Source organism: Haliotis rubra, unplaced genomic scaffold, assembly GCF_003918875.1.
Source record: "Haliotis rubra isolate DU_JTF1 unplaced genomic scaffold, ASM391887v1 Scf267, whole genome shotgun sequence".
Classification (NCBI taxonomy): Eukaryota; Metazoa; Mollusca; class Gastropoda; order Lepetellida; family Haliotidae; genus Haliotis; species Haliotis rubra.
The window spans coordinates 1043278-1068735 of record NW_025766747.1 but is presented as its reverse complement, the minus strand read 5'-3'; the positions used below and the strand labels follow the sequence as shown (position 1 = coordinate 1068735).

The 25458-nt window shown below is 37.4% G+C and overlaps 1 protein-coding gene across 1 annotated transcript in view; it reads right to left on the bottom strand.

The window, feature by feature from the left end:
• LOC124280409 overlaps positions 1-25458 on the bottom strand; it is a 44539-nt gene that overhangs the window by 7370 nt on the left and 11711 nt on the right. Inside the window, exons 6-19 of the mRNA XM_046716332.1 lie at positions 25141-25281; positions 24493-24539; positions 24239-24337; positions 23719-23838; positions 23115-23237; positions 22378-22452; positions 21713-21837; positions 3559-3803; positions 2468-3448; positions 1981-2123; positions 1654-1776; positions 1431-1553; positions 480-551; positions 113-234 (exon numbers count right to left, since the gene is read on the bottom strand). Of these exons, the coding sequence (XP_046572288.1) occupies positions 113-234; positions 480-551; positions 1431-1553; positions 1654-1776; positions 1981-2123; positions 2468-3448; positions 3559-3803; positions 21713-21837; positions 22378-22452; positions 23115-23237; positions 23719-23838; positions 24239-24337; positions 24493-24539; positions 25141-25281 (2539 nt within the window). The remainder of the gene's footprint in view (positions 1-112; positions 235-479; positions 552-1430; positions 1554-1653; positions 1777-1980; positions 2124-2467; positions 3449-3558; positions 3804-21712; positions 21838-22377; positions 22453-23114; positions 23238-23718; positions 23839-24238; positions 24338-24492; positions 24540-25140; positions 25282-25458) is intronic.

Sequence of the window (25458 nt, the reverse complement as noted above, 5' to 3'; positions counted from 1 at the left end):
ACAAAAAAGAAATTGTTACAGATTTTACTGAGAAAGTTAATGCACGAACAAATAGAACAATTTTGTGAGCAATTAGTTAGTCCATTTCCTCAAACAACATGTATCGACACACCTCAACCTCTGTACAGATACCATCCGCTGAAGTCTCAGGCATCTCTCTTGTTGGTAGACCATCCGTTATGAATATAAGTCGTGGCCGAAGTTGCAGACTGTTCCTGATCTTGAAGACACCGCCTTTAGACAACACAAAATGACAAACAATAAATCACAATGTATACATGTTTCATCAGAATTGTTTGTCAGTTATTTTGACGGATAAGCATGAATTAACTTTAAGGAAATTACATGGAATACAAATACGTATAGACTGAATAAAAACTGATGGTCTAGATGCTGTTCAAGTTGACAACAAGCATATAGCTCCAGTCTAGCAGTGCCAGGTCAGCATACATGTATAGATGAGGCAGACCAATGACTACCTTTCGCCAGACACGCCAGTGAGACAAGAACGCCTTCCATGATTGGGGAGGGGCCCCCGGGTGTGATGTTTTCTTTAACAAAATATATAATACATTATTATAGTGGTCACCATTTTCAATGTTTCATAAAATATATAATACATTATTATAGTGGTCACCTTTTCAATGTTTCACAGAATATATATTATACATTATTATAGTGGTCACCATTTTCAATGTTTCACAAAATATATAATACATTATTATAGTATACATTACTGTAGTGGTCACTAATTTCACTATTGAGCAAAACACATAATACATTATTAAGAGTGGTCACTATTTAACCAAATACATAATACATTATCATAGTGGTCACTATTTAACCAAATACATAATACATTATTGTAGTGGTCACTATTTAACAAAACACATATTACATTATTATGGTGGTCACTATTGAACAAAACACATATTACATTATTATGGTGGTCACTATTGAACAAAACGCATATTACATTATTATGGTGGTCACTATTGAACAAAACGCATATTACATTATTATGGTGGTCACTATTGAACAAAACACATATTACATTATTATAGTGGTCACTATTTAACAAAACACATATTACATTATTATGGTGGTCACTATTGAACAAAACGCATATTACATTATTATGGTGGTCACTATTGAACAAAACGCATAATACATTATTATGGTTGTCACTATTTAACCAAATACATAATACATTATTATGGTGGTCACTATTTAGCAAAATATTAAATACCCAGCATCATTACAGTGGCAACTATTTGACCTGGGTGTTTCTAGGCAACGTTCACAATGAGGAAGAAGATAATTATAGAACCAGTTTGAGACGTCATTTTCATTTTTAAGAAATTATTCAAAGGGAACGGTTATGTAGAAAGGAAACGGTTAAATGTTCACTCACATTAAAATATTCCTACCTAGTGCATCTCTAAGACTCCCATAGTCGTTGGATAAGTGGTGAACTACCTTGGCCCGTCCTCCAAAGGTAACGAGGGCAATATTTTCTTCAAGATCATGTCGCTCTGCAATGTCCTCGATTCCTATGAAAATATAATAGTTATTATATATCGAACAGCATCAGACAACAATTCTCCGTTTGAAAAACGCGAAGGTATAGTAAGCCACTGGTATCAACATTACCGTTGATAAAATCAAGGGCGATTTTCTTCATTTCATTGAAAGGATCGCCCCACATGCTGCTGGATGTATCCATACATATGACTGTATCCAGGGCCAGACCATATCGTGGAACAGGACTCTCATCTACAAACACAATACTGTTCATCGTTAGTTGTTTATGCCTCGTACCTCACAAGCTAGGATAGCAATTATTGTTGTCAAATTGTTAGACATCTAAATTCCTTACCAATCCAAATACTGTCAATTCTACTAATTGCATTAAGATATGGTCAGACAAATTATTCATGTGTATTCATATATTCTTGTAAATGATACGAATGGCAATACCTTCGAGTAGTGCTTCCTGCACACTCGCCCATATTCTGCTCCAGTAGGGACTATCACCAATGATACATTCTAACATCAGACGATAGTGTTTTTCCCTTTCTTCGTCTCCGTTGATGTTCTCCTTTCTTGGGTCGCCATAGTTGCTGTTTTAATATCAAAACATTTATCACGTAGGCTCCACGTACTTGAATTAACATGTTCACAGCAACCAAATACCTGCTGTAATCTCATTTCGTGTTATAGTGAATTTGTGGTATAAAGAGAAGTCATCTACTACACAGTGTCATACTCCATATACACACGTACAAACACACCCACCCACGTGTTAAAACCTGTTCTACCTCGCCTTACCTCATGTAACTCAAGCAGGAACGCGTCATGATGATTACCGCTTCAATTCCATATTATTTACATTTTATGATTAAGTAATGAAATTAACGACATAGCCCCCAATAACAGCCACACTAACGTTAGAAGCACAATTTACCTTTCTTGAGCCGATACAATGCATTGTGTACTCTTGATCATATCAAAATTGAGATCCTCTGTTTGTATATCGGGGAAGGGATCGTACTCTGATGACGTAGTACCGTTTCCAAAAAACATTTCTCGAAGTCGAGGTGATGCTGGCGTTTCTCCTCTCTGGGACTGTGTGTAATGTGGTTTCAACTGGTTCCGCCTACCGACAACAGGCCCATACGCCGTTTGATTCCTTTCTTGAGGTGTGGGGTGGATATTGTCGTATGTATTTACGTATTGCCTGCTTCTGTAGTTACCACTAGGGTATACATTTCCGCCCTTCACCTCGTCAGTGTACTGCCTTCTTAACCCATTGGTCCTGCTTGGTACCTTACTGACAAAGCTCCCATCATTGTATTGACTTCTCTCAGTTGGTAATCGACCTTTCTGGGACGGACCTGAGTTCTGTTTGGTGTGTGGTGACGAATGTCCAGGCTGTCGATCTTCACCTTTGTTTCCAAACGAGGTACCTTTCATATCCACTGCTTTAGGGTAATTTCCGTCAACGACACTGTTGATTTCCTGCTCTGATTTGCCATGTACATTTTGTTTGGACAACTTCCTCGTCTCACCAAGCACAGACGTTTCCTTGTCATTCCCGTCCGCCATATCCTCTCTCTGTAGTTCATTTGTATTTTCCTCTTTTTCAGTAAGTATTTCTGTTTTGGTATGATAAATTGAATCCAAACTTTCAAGGTCGGGTTCAGAGAGATCGAGGATATTTGGCTGAACCTCCTTGCTCCACAGTTTTTGTTTATTATCAGTAAAACCCAAGGTCGCAGAAATGCTGCATAGTGACAACCGAATGTCTTCATATTGTTTTTCTTGACCAAAAAATTGAGATTCCATTAATTCCTTCTGGTGAGAAAGTTGCTCTTCAATACTCTTAAATCTCTTTTCTATTGTATCTGGAATCTCATGTGGTATTTCCTTGTGTCTTGTTGCTGACCTACATTCACAATACAAACAGAAACATTATCAGCATTCATAGATGTTGCTATGGTTTTAAGGCATTTATCAGAATATAAGAATGTAGATCTGAGGCTTTTCAATACTTACTGCATTCGGGGATTTTCCTCCACGCAGTACTGATAATGTAAATTTCCAAGGACAATTGGTTTTCTATCAAGTATTTCAATATTCAAAGTTTCCAAATGTTCAGAGCCTATGGAATGTTTTAGGAATTCTTTCACCAACAGAAGAACCTTGTGCTTTCTGGACACCAATGTTTTCCTGTCTGAACCCACACAGTGCTGGAACGTCAGAACAAGTGGGGCGTATTCCACGTGGATCAGCTGAACCTGGTGTGCCGTGAGCATCTTTGTGGTGAAGTCATGTAACGCTGGGTGATGCTTGAGGAGGTTGTTAACATGGTCGGGGGTTATGACTGTTGACTTGTGGTCACCATTTGCTTCCGACACCGTAATACTGGATGTCTCATTCCCACTGTCATGACCCTCCCAGTGTAGGTGAAACAGAGATGTACACTCTGAAATGTACATTAATGGAAGTTGTTTAAGCGCTGAGCTACGTCCGTATTCCTTTTGGTAAACAATAGTGACGGTCAATTTGGCTTTATTTTACCATTAAATAATCTATCCGCAATCAAATACAAGCGTAATATCGGTTGTGTACAAGATTCTTTTTTCAGCTTAACTCTGAAATCGATTTTGATATATGAACTTTATATATATACAAGTGAGTGAGTGAGTTTAGCTTTACGCCGCACTCAGCAATATTCCAGCTATATGGCGGCGGTCTGTAAATAATCGAGTCTGGACCAGACAATCCAGTGATCAACAGCATGAGCATCGATCTGCGCAATTGGGAACCGATGACATGTGTCAACCAAGTCAGCGAGCCTGACCACCCGATCCCGTTAGTCGCCTCTTACGACAAGCATAGTCGCCTTTCATGGCAAGCACATGGGTTGCTGAAGACCTATTCTACCCCGGCATCTTCACGGGTCTATATACAAGTAAATAGCCATGACGAACATTTGAATTTTCAGCAGAATATAAACATTATCTTATTAATAAAACAATAAAAAACATTAAATAGTTACCATACATTGAATATGTGCTAAAGAACTGCTTTCTAAAAAACTACATATTTATTTTTTTATTTCAATGCATGTTTCACAATACCCCGTCATAATGTGTTTTGAACAGTTAATCGTTGTTGATATTAGCTTTTCCTTTTCTCGGCACAGCTTATGCGTGTAACATATATTTACTAGTAGAATTTTACAACAAGCTCTAGAAAATAGATGCGTATTAAACAATGAACTAATAATAACCATTGACAGACGCTACAAGGAAATGTTGCTATGTTTTGCATTTAAATTTTCATAATATTAACGTCACATTATATCGAGCAATGTATGTATACATGCATTTATTTCAATATGTTCATAAAGGATGGGTAAATATTCCTCTGGTTGCAATTTAAAACACACTGTTCCTTATCACATTGGAGAAATATACGACATACCATCTCTCTACCATACGTTTTCCTTCAAATGATAAATTAGAAATTTGATGATTAAAACGTTCAATGTGCAATGTACTCTATATAAATACAAACGCATACTATGCAAGGTAGAGACATCACTGTGTACCAGCAATATCTGTAAGGCTAAACACTTGTGGGTTAGTAGTGTTGGCTCTCAATGTCCATACTTTATATAAATACAAACATATACTATGCAAGGTAGAAACATTGCGTGATGTCAGTAAATTCACCATATCTTGCGGAACATTATGAGATTTAACATAACGCATAAACGGGTGTATTCATTTCTTTCTAAGAATATCATAGGTTTCACAGACAAACAGTATGTGAAGCTGATCTTCAATAAAATATTGTTTCTTAAATTTACAAAATAAACAAACCCGTATTGTATCTACCAGTTTCTATAGCAAGACCGTAATGTTGGCATCTGAATCTAGGCATTGAAGATCTTAAGTAATAAGGAATATCCCCTGACAAATATAATTCTACGTTTAACAATGATTTAAACTGTCTATAGTAGTTACACTTGGAGGAAGTGCTTACGCTTGATCCATAACTGTTGCAAATTATCTGATAATCTTTGTCTGAATAAAGAGATGAAATATTTTATGCAACCAACCTGCTGGGAAACCCAGACAAAACCAAACCCAAATCTGTAGAGGCAAACGCCTACATTCACCCCAATACCATATTATCTGATGTAGATATACCAACTCTAAGAATCCAGTTACAGAATTTCAACTGTGCTCTTTCTACTTCTACTATAGTATATGCCCCAGAATTCTGAGCCGTAAGACACAACTGGCACGACCATTCTATCAAATATCTTTAGTAAATCCTTACATGGCATACCTCCAACCCTCTTAGAATACCCGAAAATTGACATCATAGCCTTGTTTGCTTGTGAGCGAAGACATTACTTGTATACAGACAACCTTAGAGAGATATCATATTTATTATATCCTTCCTCAAACGTAAATTAGTTCTTATCACAGTCCTACACCCATGTTGAACTACACGCTCTATGAACGCTTTATGCAAGTCACCTGGGACAACTGCGTGGAGTCCTATACTATGGGGCTTCAGACCCCTCTCCACCCCGTCATATATTTAGTGGTTTGGAAAATTAATGATCTTAATATGACTTTTGTGGGCTGTAGTATTATTGAAGACAGATGTACCTCATTGATTTCAGCTTATAGTTCTGTTTTAACCAATTCAAATATTGGGGAGACAAATGTGTGTAGCTTGTTTTAAATAACTTACCTGCCGTGTGCAGCCTGTCAGTAACAGCATAGTTCCTGCAGATGTCAACGATAACGCAACACTGTCTGTCACTAACAAAAGTCGTCCCTGCCCCAAAATGTCGGAAGTGGACAACCTGTCTCCCGTTTGAATCCTCCATTCTTAAACCTTTGTAACATAAGACATACTGTTGTAATATTACACTTACAAACAGCAATATCATAACAGATTAGATATCTTATACAATACGTTAGTCTGCCATACAGACACTTAAGCAAACATATCCCGGAAAGCCCACGCAAGTTTAGAAAATGTGGCAAGTCTAGATTTCCACAGCTTCCTGTTCAGTAATTTGTTACTTACCAAATTACCATGGATAAGGTAAATTTACCTCACATTATATGACGAATACACTGTTTCACATGGCCTAATGATTAAATATGTTAACTTGGTTTTCCTGTCAGTAACACAACATACCCATTATATTTGGTTGTAACATGAACTCAAGCATTTATACAGGTCTCCTTTCTCGCGCCCGTTTCGCAAAGGGGGTACTCAAAGTAAACTCTAAAATAGTAATATGGGCGTGGGTGATAGAGGATGGTTAAATGTTATTGGAAACCAGATGTCGTATGGATCTCTCTCCTGTCTGCATATCACTGAACATCAAGCATACCATGTCCTTTAAACGACAACGCTGGTAAGGCTGGTTTATGAAATACGTGTTTACATACCGACAACAAGCATTCATGATATGTGCATCCAACTCAGTTAACACGGGACGAGTACTGTGCTACCAGTTAGTGAAGACCGTTAAGCGATATGTGCAGGATAACATATAAACTAGCATTCATATTAACAACCCATGTATGTTACTTACCAAGAGATATTTCCTCATGTTCTGGAAGTAATGTCTACTTCTAATTTCGCTTCGTGGGTTTATCCTTCGTCGTCTATTTTCAGGACTGGCGTGTCTGAATTAGGTCACTCTGCGCTCGCTTTGTTGGCATTGAGCCAGCGTCCTTGTAAATATGCAGCTGTAGTTTCGAAATGGTATACCCTGATCGTGTTATGGACGAGCCTTTGCTTGAGATAGAGCATACAGGATGTAGCTCTCGATCACCAATAGTTACAATGTAACTGTTGTACAACCCCAATATGTCAAATCAAGACAATATGTGAAAACTAACGCAATATGTAACAACTTAACGCAAAACGTAATAAATAACGCAGTATGCAACAAATTAACGCACAATGTTAAATCATGTCTTTAACGCAATATGTAAACACCTAACGCAAAATATAAAAACTATTTTTAACGCAATATGTAAAAGATTAACAATATATGTGAAATCTAGTATTTTTCTTGTTTATAAGTCTTGACGACTGAAATTATTTTTTTTATAAACTCTACTTTACTGCTTTTCAAAATAACTAAGACATTGCAATATTTCTGTCAAAAATAACATCATTTCTAATTTAATTGAAATCTGATCTATAGGGTCATTAAACATCAAAGTAAAGCCGATAATTATATAATATACGTGGATAGAGATACTTGATATCATTATCTATATTCGACATTATCCATGGAATAATTTTATTCTTCATAGTAGTTGTCCTTTTTATATCCCACAACGCGCATGTAGCGCAGCGTTGAGGACATCTAATTACCCTCCGTCCGTCAGTCTCTCCGTCCAAACAATTGGTTTGCGCGATATGTCAAGAAGTGGTTTATCATTTTTTAATGATATTTGGTACGGTAACCAAAAGGTTCAACTTGGAATTCTGCAGATATCAGGTTTGTTTTAAAAAAAATTTACAAAATTCTTTTCATTGTTTTTGTTGAGAGACCAGTTTGTTCAGTTGTGTTCTGTTTAGTGGTAAATTGATAGCAAATTATTTTTCCTTTTTGGAATGAATGTATTAGTTACTTTTCTTGGTAGGCAGACAAATAGAATATTTTTAATTTTCATCTCACCTCAAAATACACAAATTAAATGCAACAAATCCTGATAAAATGTTTGAGCCATCCCATAGAGATTACGCAAGACTTCGTAATTTGTTGCAAAAACACTCTGAATGAATTTTAGAGAAAATATCCTACTTATAATGATGTATGTACATATATTATATTATTCCGAAATGTGATAATATATACTGTAAAGGTATAGATGTGTCGCTGGATACAAATAGCGTTGATTTTGGTATAATGGACATGCAAGATGCATCGCAGGGATTTAGGTATTTCCATTTTAATCATATCTGATTTCCTTCAATCAAGTCACAGCTAATATTGCTGCCAGTGAAATCGAACAATACCAGATACATTTGGGATTAGTTCCCGACGTTGAGCTCTCAAATTTAATGAAATAACGTTATTGTATTTGAAGCAATTTAAGTAATATGGAATATTGATGTAAATGGGTAGCAGGACTGACTGTTCATGGTTTCAGATAACTTAATCCATAAAAATGCCAATGCCAAGATTAATGACACCTTCAGAGAATTGCAAAATTACACAAACTACGCCTAACAAATTATAATCGCAATTCACAAATTAATTACATAGATTGCCATTCGCTATGTATTCTGTGACATCCATGTGATGAATTGACGTAGTATCCAAATCATTACAAATGGAATCAGTTATTCTACTGTTGATCTAAATGGAGGTATCTCAGTATAATTAACGTCTGGAAAAGCTGAACATTGATGAAAGGGTGTCTAACCTTATTAACTCACTCACTGACTCTCTCTCACAATTTTGCACATGACATATGGACCTGAGAGAGAGAGAGAGAGAGAGAGAGAGAGGGAGGGAGGGAGAGAGAGAGAGAGAGAGAGAGAGAGAGAGAGAGAGAGGGGAAGGAAGAGAGAGAGAGAGAGAGAGAGAGAGAGAGAGAGAGAGAGAGAGAGAGAGAGAGAGAGAGAGAGAGAGAGAGAGAGAGAGAGAGAGTTAATAAGGTTAAACACCCTTTCAGCAATTTTGCAGCATTTCAAGACGTTAATTACACTGAAATATCTCCATTTAGATAAGTAGTAGAATAAGTGGTTCCATTTGCAATAATGCTTGATGCTACGTCAATTCATCTATGTGATTAAATGAGGAATTACGTTTATAATTTCTTAGGCGTAGTTTTTTGTGATTTTGCAGATATGATATTTAATATATGAAGTGATTACTACTGTTTGTAGGAAGGTAGGAAGGTAGGAACTCAGTAGCGGAGGTAATAAACATGAAAGTAGGTCGTTAGAGCTTGATGGGGCAAGATGGTGACTCATTGCTCAGGTAAGGGTAAAAGTGCTGGGCTAGCAAGAAAGAGCAACATGTCCGGGGACCTTAGTGCCAGTTCTTGGTATTCTACGAGTCATAAATGGTTAGGAGAGAGAGATTCTGGGATTCCTGAAATTCACCTCGCAGTCTTACAAATAAGGTATTGGGGGTAAAGACATAGAAGGGGGAGACTAGTCTGCAGCGAGATGGAAAGGTTACCGTCCAATAGATAAACAAGAGTATTGATGCCTGTGACGTAGGAACCCAGTTTTAAGCTGAAGCAAAAGCTCACAAAAAAGGAAGTGGTGCGCGACTCGAGACCTCAAGCGGAGTGTCTGGAGTGCTCCTAGGATCCCCAAGCCTGGGGTCTAGGGCGCATCAGCACTCATCTGATTGTCACTAACTTTCGTACTAAGAAACAAACTCAAGGCACCAGCATTTCGACTGAGACTGAAGCTTTGCGGCTAAAGTCTCCTAATTATGTAACAAATAGAGTGGGTTGGACCAGCAACGCAGTGCTAATAAAACTGTGGAACGAAGATCATCGTCTTGTGGCTGATGGAGGAACTACGGTAAAGGTCCAAAGCCCCTCGGGTACTGACACGGTACCTCTCGCACATCCCTTATCGTCAGGACCGAAGTACGAGGGTATACCGTGGTTCCGGTAAAGGAACGCCATCCCAGGTGTGGGATAACTGACAGGTAACGCATCTACCTGTCAGGTAAAGGGCGTCGTACAAAGAACCCTTTGGACACAGCTACCCATTTACATCAATGCTCCATATTACTTAATTTGCATCAAATACAATAACGATATTTCACTAAATTTGAGAGCTCAACGTCGGGAACTAATCCCAAATGTATCTGGTATTGCTCGATTTCATTGGCAGCAATATTAGCTGTGACTTGATTGAAGGAAATCAGATATGATTAAAATGGAAATACCCGAAACCCTGCGATGCATCTTGCATGTCCATTATACCTAAAACTGCAAGATGGATTAACGACACACACTGTATGAAATAAGGCCCGCCCGACCGCCGGTCTAGATATCTGACGAACGGTCTAAATTTACAGCTAGCCAGCCCGATGGTCTGGTAATTTTTTTTAGATGTTCCACATCTGAGTGAATTCACCATATTTGGTCTGGTTAAATCCATTTTGGGCTGGTAACATTTTGATGTTACCAGCCCTGATGTCTGGTTGGATTTGTGGCTTATTTCATACACTGCGACACATCTATACTTTCACATTAATTTTCACATTTTGGAGTAATATAATATATGTAAATAGTAAATACATCATAATAAATATGATATTTTCTCTCAAAGTGTTTCTGAAACAAATTGCAAAGTTTCTCGTAATCCCTGTGGGGTGGCTCAAACATTTTATCCGGATTTGTTGCATTTCATTTGCGTATTTTGAGGTGGATTGAGAAAACCCACTATTAGTCTGTCTACCAAGTAAATTTACTAATACATTCATTCCAAAGAGGAAAAATAATTTGCTATTTATTCACCACTTAATAGGGCAAATCTGAACAAACTGGTCTCTCAAGAAAAACTGGTGTCTCAAGAGGTAAAACCTAAACCAGTTGTTTGAATAGGACATAACGAATACAAAAGGTAAAACCTCCACATATGACCATGTATTTATGTAAAAATACTATGATGAATAAAATGATTTCCGTGGATAATTTCGAATATAGATGATGATATCAAGTATCTCTATACATGTATATTATATAATTATCGGATTTACTTTGATGTGTAATGACCGTATAGATCAGATTTCAATTACATTAGAAATGAAGTTAATTTTGACAGAAATATTGTAATATCTTAGTCATTTTGAAAAGCAATAAAGTAAAATTTCTGAATTAAAAATGAATTTAAGTCTGTAACAAATTGCGCCAAGACTCATAAACAAGATTTTACAAAAGCTGTATTTAAAATTACATATTCTGTTACAAATTGCGTCAAAAAATGGTTTTACAATTTGCGTTATATGTTTACATATTGCGTTAAAGACATTTTTACATTTTGCGTAAATGTTTTACAGGGCGACCCCAAGTAGAAAACAGAGTAATATATCGTCATCATTATTCCAAAAGGTTACTAAACGTTTCTACATCAAGAATGTTGATTAAAACTTCATTTAGTCTGTCTCTTTCATACTGCGTTTAATTACAATAAAGAAATACATGTTTAACGATGTCATAGGCAAACGTACCACAAAGACATTCATGAGATTGAATTACGTAAGTACCGATGTGTAATAGTACTGCAAGATCAAAGAAACACAGATGTTTTTCTAAGGCAAGACACCACAACCTGCTCGGACAGTTTTCATAAGTAAGGTTATACCGTGCTAAAGCTGCTCTTGTAGAAAGTTCTGAAATAATACATTTGGTGTCTGCTTCATGAATAGCTGTCTTAACCTGATGTGCCCATAGTTTTTTACTTGGAAATACAGAAGTTTCCAGGTACAGATTTAAGTCATATATTCTATATTTTCTAACCAAAGCCAACATATGAAAGATGAGTGAGGTCTTACACTTTAGACATAATGAAGGAGCGTCATCGCACATGAACTGTGTAAATCTATAACAAAACATTTTCTTAAAAACAAAACGGATATCAGCACGTATCAATCTCCTGAGGAATATGAGGGTTTGCTGCTCAATGTATGGCTGCATAGAAATGAGTCCCAAACAGCTTCTGGCAATAACTGAACTGGATCGTTTATATAGACCTTGAACCTTTTTGCAGAACTATTTTTGTACTAATTCCAGCATATCATATTCTTTGGGAGATAACTCACACCAGACATTACAACCATACAAAGCACATGGTAGAATTATATTTTGCCAAATGCGTACAGCATGTAAGGGATTAAGACCACCAAACTACAAGCCATGATTATGATTAACTGATAAAATAGTTTATCAGTTACGAACAATATGCCACTCGTCGGAAAGTATGGAGCATGAAATGATAATGTATCCTAGGTACATGTATACATGCATTCTCAATATGCAAAGAACAGAGTATTCGGCATTACTTTTCAAGGGACGGTGGGGATAGTAGCAGGATAATGAATGCTCCCTGAGGTGTACACGGCAGGCACAACAGCTCTGATCAATGTCTCTGTTATTATCAATCTCCAAGTCACTTATGATCGCAAATGAAAGGATATTGTGACGGAAGCTTCTGTGTTTAATGGAGTACAAAATATGGTTGACTTAATGCTATACAGAGCCAGAATCGGGTGTTTTTCTCACCCACCCGGAACACGGCAAATCGCCATTTACAACATTGCGTGATGATATGCTCCATCGCTCCATCTGTGTACTCTTCACACTGTATCTATATCTTGCTTCACTCTTGATATGCAACAAAGATGCATTTACAAATGCCATTTTGCACTTGGAAGATTTCTTGCCGCATGAAAACAAATGTGTTTACAATTACGACAGTCGTCACAGTGTGCTCACTGAAGCGAGACAAGCTGGGTGCACGGCTACTGATCTCATGGACCAGGGTTTTCACTCATATACTACGATAATGCAAATGAAGATCATTCATTCCACTGACATTGAACTAAATCCCGGCCCTATCACTATGAAAGACCTGAACAGTCTTAAATCCTCAATACTTGCTGAGGTTAGAGACTTTCGATCATCATTGATGATAGAAATAGATGGTGTTAAGGATCAGTTAACAGACGTCCATAGGAAATGCTCTTCACTAGAGAAAACTGTTGACAATACTTGTAAGGATATGGTCGCTGTAAAACATGACCAGGAGATAATGTACAGCGATATTGATGCCCTGCGAGAACATGTTGATAAGCTTGAAGATGGCCTAGTCGAACAATCACTAGAAAGGCTCGAAATGTTCAGCTGAGGGACAACGTGCTATTCTATGGTGTCACAGAGCAAGCAGAAAGCCCCCACGAAGATTGCAGAAATACCGTATTATCTCTTCTCAATAACAATGTACCAGACACGGCGTGGTTAGAAAGAGATAGTGAGAGATCACCGTATAGGTCAGAAGAGCTCAGCAACTGCTGACAAATTCAGACCTATTATTGCTAAATTTGCGTGCACTGAGGATAAGTTCATGTGATCAGCAAACGTCAATTCCTTACAAGCAACACTATTGGTATATCAAATGACCTTACACAAAATCAGAGATCAACTATCGCTGATATGCGCAGTCGTGGTTTGATTGCCTTCAACAAAAATGGTAGACTGGTCACAAGACCGATGAATGAGAATGAAACCACAAGCACCAGAACCATTGTCCCGGTCCGCAGATAAACGGCTGCAAGGCCAAGGTCACGGGCTACCCGACAAGTGTCTGCACCCTCACGTGACAGCTGTCGAGAGGATGAAGCACAGGCTCCACCTACTGGGACTCCTGATAAATAGGGGTGTGGCCAAGGTCCGCAGAAACCTACCTCAACAGCTGATAGCATATCAGATGAGTACTAACTTACACATTTTTTAGAGGTTCTCTCTTGGAACATCAACGGTATAGCCTCTAAATTAGAGGATACAGATTTCATTTCCTATTTGAATAGGTTTCAAATAATTGTTCTGTAGGAGACGTTTAGAGACAGCATCATTCCTGTCCCTGAATTGTCTGAATATACCCAATACATAGCGAAAGCAATGAAAACGGCCAGGCATGGGAGATTGTCGGGAGTATTTGCTTTCATACATAACAGCGTATCCCGTTTCTGCACTTTACTGAAGTTGGATATCGATAATCTAATTGCCTTTCGTATTTCTAAACAGATATTGCAAAGTAAACAGGATGTTATTTTGATAGGTCTCTACATACCACCCGAGGGGTCGACTTACTACACATCGTGTGGGAAACCAACAAGTATAGAACTATTTGAACAGTGGTTCTCTGAAAACCTGGATATGCTTTCTGACTGTCATATAGTTATCACCGGTGATCTGAACTCCTGAACCACAACCGAACTTTCTGGGAGATGTGTTCCCTGACGAAGAGTAAGTGCCTCTTGACAACAGACAATCTTGTGATAACTCAATCAATAGATTTGGTAGAATGCTAATGGAAATGTGTACAAGTTGTATATTTTAAATGTTCGTGTGTAAGGAGATAAAACTGGCGAGTTTACGTTCATATATATCTAGCCAGGTTCTTCGGTAAATGATTATTGCATTGCCAATATTGATGCGTTTGAACTGATTGAATCGTTTCATGTAGAGGCCCGAGTAGAATCAGATCATATGCCATTAACGGCAAAACTTAAACTTTATGAGCAAAGCCACCAGCTAGAAAATAATGATAATACTGACAGAAACTGCTCTGACAGAATTGCATGGAACCATACTAAGTCAGACGTGTACACCGACAGCATAAAACAGCTTGCTGACATCTTTGTTGAAGCAACAAAATTAGTTGATACAGATGTTGACCACGCTCTAGACTTGTTTGTACAAACAGTACTTGGTGCAGCGTACTGTATGAAAAAACGTAACAAAAAGTGTATTTCAAATGGGTTTTTTTTGATAAATATTGTAAAAGTAAAAAATACTTTACTCGCAAAGCCTTGCGTCGATTCCAAAGAAATAAATCTGAGGAAAACCGAAGTAATTATTGCAAATAGAGAAATTTCTATAAGGGTATATGTAGGCGCCCAAAGCTCTCGTATGAGCGCAACAAAACTGATGCATTAAAGCCAGCAACCAGTAACCCAAAGACGTATCCTCAGAGGTATATCTCCTTTGCACCGACCTCGTCCGAATATCAGTAATGATGCATGGTTTAACCACTTTAGTAGCCTGTTTGCAACTTATGATGTACCAATGATTGACCACTTTGTCTCTACGGAAGAACCAGACTTAGATGAAGTTGATTCACTTATCCTAGAATCACATATTACTTCGTCTGAAATTAGTGATGCTATAAAACATATAGATAATGGTAAGGCAGCTGACACAGATATAATACAAATTGAAATGATCAAACCACTACCTCATATTTCATGCCTTTTCTCGCTACACTTTTCAATAAAATATACAATTCGGGAAAATTTCCTACAAGGTGGACAAATCTATCGTTGTCCCAATACACAAAAAAGGTGATAGAAATAACCCCGACAACTACAGGGGCATATCGTTGTTAAGCGTCTTGAGCAAAATCTATACTGGTGTGCTCAATAATAGACTTAAAGTCTGGACAGAGCTAAAAGATAAAGTTCCAGAAAGACTAGCAGGCTTCCGATCTGGTTATTCAACCACAGATCACATATTCACGCTAAATTCTATTGTCGAAAAATGCTTTATGAAAAAACGAAAAAAGCTTTATGTCGCCTTCATAAATTTCGGAAAGGCGTTTGATTATGTGAAAAGAAATATACTTTGGTTTTGCCTTAAACAGAACGGGTTAGGGGGGGAAATGCTGTCAGCACTCAAAGCAATTTACATATCTGTACAAGCTTGCGTTAAATGCTCTTCTTCAGATATTACCGATTTATTCAATTGCCCAAATGGAGTGCGCCATGGATGCATCCTAGGCCCGTTGTTTTTCTCATTATTCATCAGTGAACTGTCAAACTCTGTAAATGAATGTGGTAGATACGGCGTGCAATTATTTCCTGATTTATATGAACTATTCCTACTTCTATTTGCAGATGATGTCATCCTCGTATCTGAATCTATTGTCGGCCTTCAAAATCAGTTAAATATTCTTGAAACTTAACTTGGGGCTTAACTGTTAATCTTGATAAAACACAAATCATTGTGTTCAGAAAAGGGGGCATTCTTTCGAATAAGGAAAAGTGGTTTTATAAAGGAAACCAAATCGCCACTGTAAATAGTTTACAAGTATTTAGGTGTCGGGTTTTCAAGTAACTTAAAAATGACTAAATGCATTTCAGACTTGGCAAGCCGGGGTAAAAGAGCATTGATGGAAATCATTGTCAAACTAAACAAGATTGGAATGATTGACCCGAAAGTATATTTTAAAATCTTTAATTCTCAGGTGATGCCGATATTATTATATGGCTGTGAGATTTGGGGAGTCAAGCAATATGAATTATTGGAAAAGGTACATCTTGTAGCCTGCAAACGATTTTTAAGGGTAGGAAAACAAACTCCTAATACTATTGTATATGGCGAATGTGGTCGCTATCCAATATATATAAATGCTTAATTACGGCTTTTACGTTATTGGCTAAAATTGCTCAAAATGAGGGAGTGTAGATTACCCTCGAAAGTGTATTACATGTTAAGATATTTTGATGACATTGGAAAAAAGAGTTGGGAATCGTTCATAAAAAAATATTTTGTTTTCTCATGGCTTTGGATATATCTGGATTAACCAATCTGTTGGTGATGAACTTTCTTTTGTACAATTGTTTAAAACATGATTGAAAAATGAATTTTCTCAAAGTTTGACTTCCACTTTGAATAACAGCTCTAGATATGTGATGTATAGGGAAATATAAATTCATATTTGAACCAGAAAGATACCTGTTTATCATATTAGAAAGAAAGGTGCGCTCTACTAACACTAAATTTAGATGCAATGTCTTGCCACTACGTTATAATGAAGGTAGGCGGCAATCAATCGAACCTGGTTTACGTCTGTGTCCAATTTGCAACACCTCTGTAGAGGATGAGTATCATTTCACACTTATATGCCACTTGTACAATGATTGAGAATAACTTTTCTTTCGGAACACTTTTGGAAATTCCCTTCTATCCATAAATTTAAAAGGCCGTTATGTACAACTCAGGAGAATTTAATCAGACTTGTACAGTATTACATTTACCACGCATATATAAAATGAAATAGGTTTTTAGAAACACTTTAGACTTCATTTGTATGCTCTTGTTAACTATGTATAGTTATATCTTGTATATGGGCCCTTGGCCTCCTTACAAATAAACTCCTTTTGATTTTGACTTGACTATGGATTAAATCATTCGCTTGTCACTCCGAAATCCGAAATTCAGAAACTACTGGTAAAGTGTGCAAATAAATTGGAAAAAAACGTCAACACATATTTATACCAGGATGCATTTATTATTTCTTCATAATATACAGCTTGTTAACATTCTCTTAAAGATGGTTGAGAATTATGAACTGGTGGAAGCAATCTCCATTTGTATCAATTTATCTTACAAAATTACGAGTTTTACCGCCTGTTGTTCTCATAGTTTTCACATCTCGAGTTTCCGCTAGCAACTGCTCTATTGTCACGACTACATCTCTGTCAGAGACAGAATTCAGATATTGCTTATGCGAACCAGCTTACGTGTCAATGTATTCTATTTATAAACACTTTACTTGGTACAATATGACAGCAAGAAAGCAAATGAGCCACGGAAGGTACAGGAATGGAATTTGATTTGTTGAGTTGTACATCAGGCAATGAGGACGAAGTGCTAAGTTAACTGAAGGAACATATTCAAGCAGGCTGAAGCAGGATCCCAGCATTTCCAGCAAACTTAGTGACAGTTTTTGGGCACAAAACAATTGCCACGTCCTTTAATGTGTACAATCCGATTCATTCCCATGTCCAGCCCACGTCTTCAACAGATGTTGTCTGCTGAATCAGTTGGTCCAAGTCCTCGGAACTTACAGCTGCAAATATACAATAGCCATAAATACTTAAATGGAAAAGGAAATAGGCACGTAACGATCACATGCATAGCGGTTCGGAGAATGCAATATTGTTATTTTGCTGTGACAAGTTAGATTTATTCTGATCCTCACCGACTCTTTGCACTTCGTGCCTATTGCTATCATTGGACGACTTCTCAAGCATTGGCTCCTTGAACAAGACACGGATACTGTCAAATAGAAATGTAAATTGTGAGTTTTCACATTTTAAGTGCATCATTTATGTCCACTGTGTCATATGAAATGACTACATCAAAATGTAACGTTCTTCCCTTTCGAATTGGAACATTTTCTTTACAAAACTTATTGTTATACTGTTATGTGACATTTCATTATCCCCTGCAATGCTTTATCTATCCGTGGCAAACGTTACCTCTGACCTCCTTTCTGTAAAACGCAAGACCGAGCACATTTTCTACTGTATTCTTTGTTCAGTTTCTCTATCTGCTTCTTTGAATACAGTCTCCAGTTTCCGCCTTCATCCTTCCACTGCCAGACAATGTGTGGTTTGGCCTTTGTCTGTAGAGCTGCGTGGCTTTCCTCGTTTTCTGGAACAGTCGCACAAGAACATTGGAACTCAATAACAGACTCACCATTTCTCATTTTAAAAGGTTTTAACGAATGTATAATTTAACTTACCCTTGCGTTGGGTTGGACTATCGCCATGTGACTCTTTTGGTACAGAAACATCCTCTTCCACGGAACTACAAAAACGGATAACATAAACTTACTCCAGAAAAGCATACAATTGAAATTATATGAACACATGGTAAGTCAATGACAACAAGGCGTGTGTGGTTTTCACAGTTCGACATCATCTCTTTCCAAAGCAATCATTTCGACTCATAATGATTTCCTAACCAAACCTTCCATATACACAGCTTATATCTGTTTGTTTTTTATTCATCGTTACCAGATTTCCAGGTCAAATCTGCCATGGCATCCAAAGTTGTACACATTGATATGACCATTGTCCCATCTTACCTGAAAGTAAATGAATGTGTCAACATATTATCAAACATGATCTCTCATGCAAACAGTTATTGGTGATAGCGACAGAACCAAAGAGTAGTACATAATACTTACTCTCACTCTCCCATCTGCACGCGTTCGTATTACAGTTCCATGCGAACCATGTCCCCCATCTTGGGTTCCATACGACCAGTCAATACCTGTACACAATGAATTGACGAAGTCACATAAAAAGGGAGAGAGTGGCTTTGGTAGGAGAGTAGCAGTTTCCCCTCGACTAACTTTATAACAGGCGGGCTGACAATCAGGAAGGTGAATCAAGCAGAGAAAAGAGAGTACATGTGTGAGGGAGGCAAAAGAGGCCAGTCATGCCGTTTCTAGTAAGTGGTCAACGTGCCAATGCCGTTCCCGTTGGTTTCACCAAGTGACACACATCCGACACGTGTTACAGTTCGGGATATCCTCCCACATTCAGCTGCCGTGATATACCTAAAAAACTGAATGCCCAATACTGTTCTCAGCGACTTTAACTCACACAACCACTCCCTTAAGTATACCTAACATGGGTCCGTCTCATTCGTATGTAAGGAATCATGATGATAAAACAAACCTCTTTGGACTTTAACGCCTATCTCAATCAGCTCTGTTTCCAAAAGACGTCTTGGGCAGTCGATTAGCAGTACTTCATACTCCCCTGCTAACCCGTAGCTGTACTGAATGTTGCAGTCGCTGTTGAGGTCCCAACTCACCCACACCAGCTCTGCGTATACAACCATAGGCACATATGATTATCTTCCGAACTGTTACTTCAATTTACATAATGATATAAAACACTGATATTTCGAAAAACGACAAAGTTTGAGAAATACTGTCCACAGATATTCACATGAAACAAAACTTGTAGATAAATATACATGTACATACGAGGATGTTTATTCGAATGGTTGATAATGGTCCCGGGTCCTTCAACATCTTTATTTCCCCCGCTCCAATCAGGGCCTCGTTGGACTCTGGATCCAAGGGGAGGTAACCCATCGCGTTCAAACACACTGTCAAAACCTCTGGGTTCATCATCGGGAGAAGTTCTAGACTTTCCTGACACCTTGTCTTTTACAGCTTGAATAACGAATGCCTGAAACAACCCACGAATGTTGTGTATGCGCGCGCGCGCGCGCGTGTGTGTGTGTGTGTGTTAAGAAAATTTATACTAAGAAGTAAATCCTTATAATGCCTACAGTTGTCACATCTCAAATATTTCGAAAGAAATATGTCATATGCTCAATATTTTATATAAATAGTGTGTTCCTAAACATTAAAATTGCAAGAATCTGATACATGAATGTCCCTTGATCCCTTTTGCAACGTTTACCTTATCTTCGTTAGTCATGTCCCCAATGAGTGCCTCGGCTGCGGTACCTAAATTGCGAGTCAAGTCGTCCGGGTCAGCAGTAGGGTTGCTTGCACAGCAAATGAAGAGTTTTCCAGTTGTGTCCTTAAATAACATTTTGTGATTTAATATAAATCACAAAACCTATGCCATGTTATAGATGTACCAACATAGGAAACACTTTAAAGTATCAAATCTGTTTACATACAGCTCACCTGCAGTCTGTACCAGTTGCAAAGTCTGCGTATATCTTTCCCCTCAACGAGTTCTTGCTTTCCAAGTTGTGCCAAAGATGAAAGAAAATTCTGAAGAAAAACGTATTCCACACTTTAGTTTGTTTGAAGTAATGAAAATGATTTAGGTCAAATGAAAAAAAAAGAAGAAAATACACGCTAATAATTTTTTACACGACTTGGGGGATTTCGGAAACATGATTCAGAACTATTTTTCGTAGATTGCTCCAAATAATTGAATGAATTCTATTATTGTAGAAAGAGGCAAATTTGAATCCTGGATGTATGGCATAATGAGCTAAGCATATTCAACATTTAGCAGATAATGACCTAGCAGTTTCAAATGTATAAATAAAGTATACCGAAAAGATGTTTATCAACGACGAAAATTATATTTTGACCTCTGAAACTGTAAACGATGCGTCCAAAATGAAAGCCATGGCCATGATTACCATGGCAATCACTGTTTTATGGTGCTTACGTTTATACTAATCATATGATGATGCTCGAATCCCATTTTAAAAAAGTACATATTAAATCTTATATGTAATTTGGTAAGTATGTACATCACCAAATTAAAAAATAACGGGAGATAAAGTCTATCAGGAACACCCAGATACCAATAATTACAAAGTCATAGATTCAGTACCCTGTCAGCTTTTCCCACCGACACCCATGTTACTGGATGCGTGTCTGCATTCTCTCTTGCCATTACAGTTGTAAGCTGTATTAGCTGAAGCTGTAACTGTAGAAGGTAACATTTGCACAGAAGGGATCGAGTTGAACAATAACACAAAAGATACCAGTATACAAATGGAATGGTTAAAATGGAAAACATTAAATACATTTATAAATCATTTATATAAAACGAATCTGTTTTTACACTTCACGCTTTGTAATAATCATGTATTCTTACAGTAGAATCATGAGTAAAAGCATCCTGGCCTTCCCTTTGTGCGTCGGATGATGCGTATCCATCCGTCATGAAGATGATTCTGGGCTTTATGTTGTGAACTCCTCCCATGCTTAAAATACCAGCTGGTAAAACAGATTTACACAAAATAAGTGATAACACACTAATAATGCCAGAAGTTCTACTGATGCAAAATTGCACATGAAAACGTGTTTGTGATAATGTATTGACAAAATCGTTTCAATAAGTGCCAGCTTTATGTAAGTATGAAGCGTATTTTCAGCGCCATCTCAACATTTTCAATAAATGCTTAGTTTGATCAGGCCAGGTTCTCACGAGGTGTATATATATAGTGCCAAACCTTATTGCAAACGCAAAACACACATAGTACATGGCTTCATAACAACTTGCACCGTGCTGGATAAGCAGGATGCCCACGTCCAAAACATGCACCTTTTAACCTTTATTGTTCGTACCAACACTAACGCTCTTTTGTATAATTATGACAAGAACAAATTAATCATGAAACACCTGGTATATGTTTTACAGCTGTACCATGACAGAATGTATTTGAGTCGTGAACTGTGGTATGGATTCCGAAAGCTATTCTGCTACGAAAAGTACATCATGTATAAAGTCAGACTGAAAAGGCAAACAAATATTACTTCTTCCTTTGATCGATGCTACAGAAACAACTAGGCCTGCAAACAACGGGCTCGGACCTCCGGGAACCAGGTTATCTGACCAAAGATGAGAAAACAGACAAATTATGAAAACCCCAATAATTATTGTTCATTTACATTTTGTAATTTGAAGGCACATTGATTCTTGAGTAGTAAACTATGCTATTTTATATTAGATATTCAACATTCGAGTAGAAGCCATTCAACATAACTAGTCATCCATCCCATATTGGTTTAACAAGGAATAGGTCTCAAATGATTGGACTTAAGTTGCAATAATGGTAACAAAAGGTACGCTTTCATGTGACTTCATGTAATACATGAAAATATCTGTACAGCTTACACTCAATATGATACTTCTGTTCTTTGGTTTGGAACCAGAACATAAACTTCATGAAGAATATTAAAGCGGTAAGTCTGTCACAGCTACCTTAGTTTACAGTTGATTGGGTTCTAAATATTGCATTTCAACTGGAAATGTGCGTTGTGCGTCACAATGTGCGTTGTGCGTCACAGACGAATACACAAGAATCAAGGATGACATATATAGTCGTTCAAGCTGCGTGTCAATGGACAATAGGATTTAGCATGTTAGCATGAAATAAGTGACTCTACACATACATGTCATGCCTACATGGTCATTATTCTTGGGATTTAAATATTCACCACTGAGTTGACTCCATCGGTCGTTATTACAACTATAAGCGTTTCATCTGTACCTATTGCATCTCTGACAGCCCCATAGTCATTTGTTATGTCTTGAGCCACTGCTGCTTCTCCCCCAACTCTCACCACCCCAATGTTCTCCTCCAACCCATACCGTTCTGCCATTGACTCGATACCTGCAATGAAGTATATTGGTAATACAAACATATTACTATCATGCTATTCAGCATATGAACCAATACTTGAAATATACTGCATATGTGATCATTTCTAAAAATTGTCGATGTGACGATAAATTTTAACTCACTCACTCATGATGTTTGTTTGTTTTTAAAAATCTAGACTCCATCTTTGTTACATACCTGTATAAATATCTGTGTAACACAATGAGTGAGTGAGTAAATATTTAACGTCACATCGGCAATATCTCAGCCATATCGTGATGAAAACAATTTATACAATAAAAAGTGAAAACATTCGGAGGATTAAAGCTGTCGAAGATGGACAGTAAAAATACTAGAGAACCACAGATGTGAATATAAAACTAGCGAGCAAAGTTAAAACATTCCAATGAAAGAAGACAATACAGTATAAAACACGGGCTATAGATCGCCAACATCTGTATAATACAAAGGGTAATATAAAGATTTTCGATACCGTCAATAAAACTGTGTGCAGTTTCTTTCAGTTCCTTTAAACCGTGGTCGACTATACTTCCAGAGACATCTAGACACAAAACAGTTGATGCTGATGTAGATCTTGGTGCTTGAGGGTTTGCTGAATGTTGAGAATAAAATGTCTGGCATAGATTATGTGTAATTAAAATCTCAAATATATTTATTATAGGTTTATCTTTTAATGAACTTTGAATGACATTCAGAAGTGATACATCTAAAAGGTGAAAATGTATGGATGTCAACTTCTGTAATATGAACAAATCCTTCATCACCTGAACCGAAATGTCGTGTTGATCATCTTACAGAAGTTCATACATTTTTACCTTTATAATTTTATTGTTACAGTAAATTTGGTTACATTATTTGTGCTGGACAACTGGTATAATCCAGGACTTCAAAATAAGTATCAATGTGAGATTCCACAACATATATTAGTTTAATGTGACACATGGTAAACTACATGAAACAATAATATCAGTTGTCCAGGTGTTGCTACCTACCAGGTTCTAAGGCCAGGGCTGTAGACTCCGTTAACTCTCTCCATCCGTCAAGATTGATATTCAAGGCAGTTAATACTTCCCGAGCCTGATGTAGATTCTCTGCATCATCGAATTATGATAACTATTTTATACACAACTTACAGTACACGATCTGCATGCAGCTGAGAATTTTGTTCGTTGTGTCAACACATGAATTTAAAAAATAATTGAATTCTCAACACTTTACAGATGTTTAGAAAAAAGAAACTTCTTACTGTGAATCAATTCACTTCGTGATGGAGGGTGTTGGAAGCTCTGGGATCTGGAACAGAAAGAATATTAAAATATGTCCAGTCATAATACATCATAGTACATCTAAATATTGGCATTGTTTATTTTACGCAGCTGTGTTACATAAATAGTTTTCTATTCAGTGGACCTAGTTGGTGTCAATGATGCATTGATGTTTGAACCATAATTCTCGGAGAGAAACTGCACCCTTTCTTCGTTTAAGGATCAAAGGATAATGGAACTGAACGTGAACCTTTGTATTTTGTCGAAATAAATACAACTATTAGATCGTTCTAGAAAAAGCTTGCAAAAACGAAAAATATAATGTTCTATGGTGTTGTGATTATGTTGTTAAGTACTGTTCACGAAATGGCATTCGGAACGTATATGTCGCAAAGAAGAAAGGCGTAAATTCGCCGAACATCACATTTTTTCAGTGGCATTGATCCTAACTTTCCTGATAACAGTATTCATCCGGCCGATCGCCTTGCTGCTTTCCTACATAATACACGACTACAAGTATGACTGCCAGTACGTCGATGCCTGTTACCTTACTCACTTTTATCAGGGTATGCATTCCGTAAAGTTTGTTATGATAGAGGGCAATATGAGCCCAGTCGTCAATATTTCACCTTTTTGCAGTGGTATTGGAACGCCTGAATTTCTTCGAAGTACCATCAACTGAAGGCCCTTTACTGGATGTAGATGTAACGTCAGCAGGCGGCCCCTGCCTTCCACTGTTTGCAGTCTCCTTTTTGTCATTGTGGGAAGGACTGAAGACACACATACATACAGATTATAGCATTTCTATGAGAGACACATTGATTGGAATCTCCTCTAGGTCACTGTGGGAAGGACTGAAGACACATATACATACAGATTATAGCATTTCCTTGAGGGACACATTGATTGGAATCTCCTCTATGTCACTGTGGGAAGGACTGAAGACA